Source organism: Penaeus monodon, chromosome 23, assembly GCF_015228065.2.
Source record: "Penaeus monodon isolate SGIC_2016 chromosome 23, NSTDA_Pmon_1, whole genome shotgun sequence".
NCBI lineage: Eukaryota > Metazoa > Arthropoda > Malacostraca > Decapoda > Penaeidae > Penaeus > Penaeus monodon.
Window position 1 is genome coordinate 29122763 of NC_051408.1, and position 416 is coordinate 29123178.

The 416-nt window shown below is 40.6% G+C and overlaps 1 protein-coding gene across 1 annotated transcript in view; it reads left to right on the forward strand.

Moving 5' to 3' along the window:
* Positions 1–416, forward strand: part of LOC119587919 (medium-chain specific acyl-CoA dehydrogenase, mitochondrial-like) — a gene marked incomplete at its 5' end in the record, with an annotated part of 11694 nt that overhangs the window by 10226 nt on the left and 1052 nt on the right. The window contains 1 exon segment of the mRNA XM_037936630.1: positions 104–274. Coding sequence (XP_037792558.1) covers positions 104–274 — 171 coding nt within the window.

The window sequence follows — 416 nt, forward strand, 5'->3', positions numbered from 1 at the left end:
GACTTGATGGTCACGTCACCTGCATCACAGAGGTTGTAAGCTGTAATGTTTCATGACATAAAAAATAATCAAACAAGATCATCTTACCTATTAATATACACAGGCTGTGTCCTTCATGCTGGCTGAAATGGCAATGGAGACCGAACTGGGCAGGTTGGCTTGGATGAGAGCAGCCTGGGAAGTCGATCAGGGTCGTCGCAATACATATTATGCCTCCATTGCCAAGGGCTTTGCTGGAGATGCTGCTAATCGTGCAGCCACTAACTCAGTCCAGGTGAGAAATATATCATTGTGACTTCTTTCAAAAGATGATTTTTAAAGGGAAAGATATTATTTGTAGTAAGGGACTCTGAAAGGCAATCATGCTATAGTGTCAGTTAATATATTGATTTCTTCTTTCTTTGTATTTACCTTTG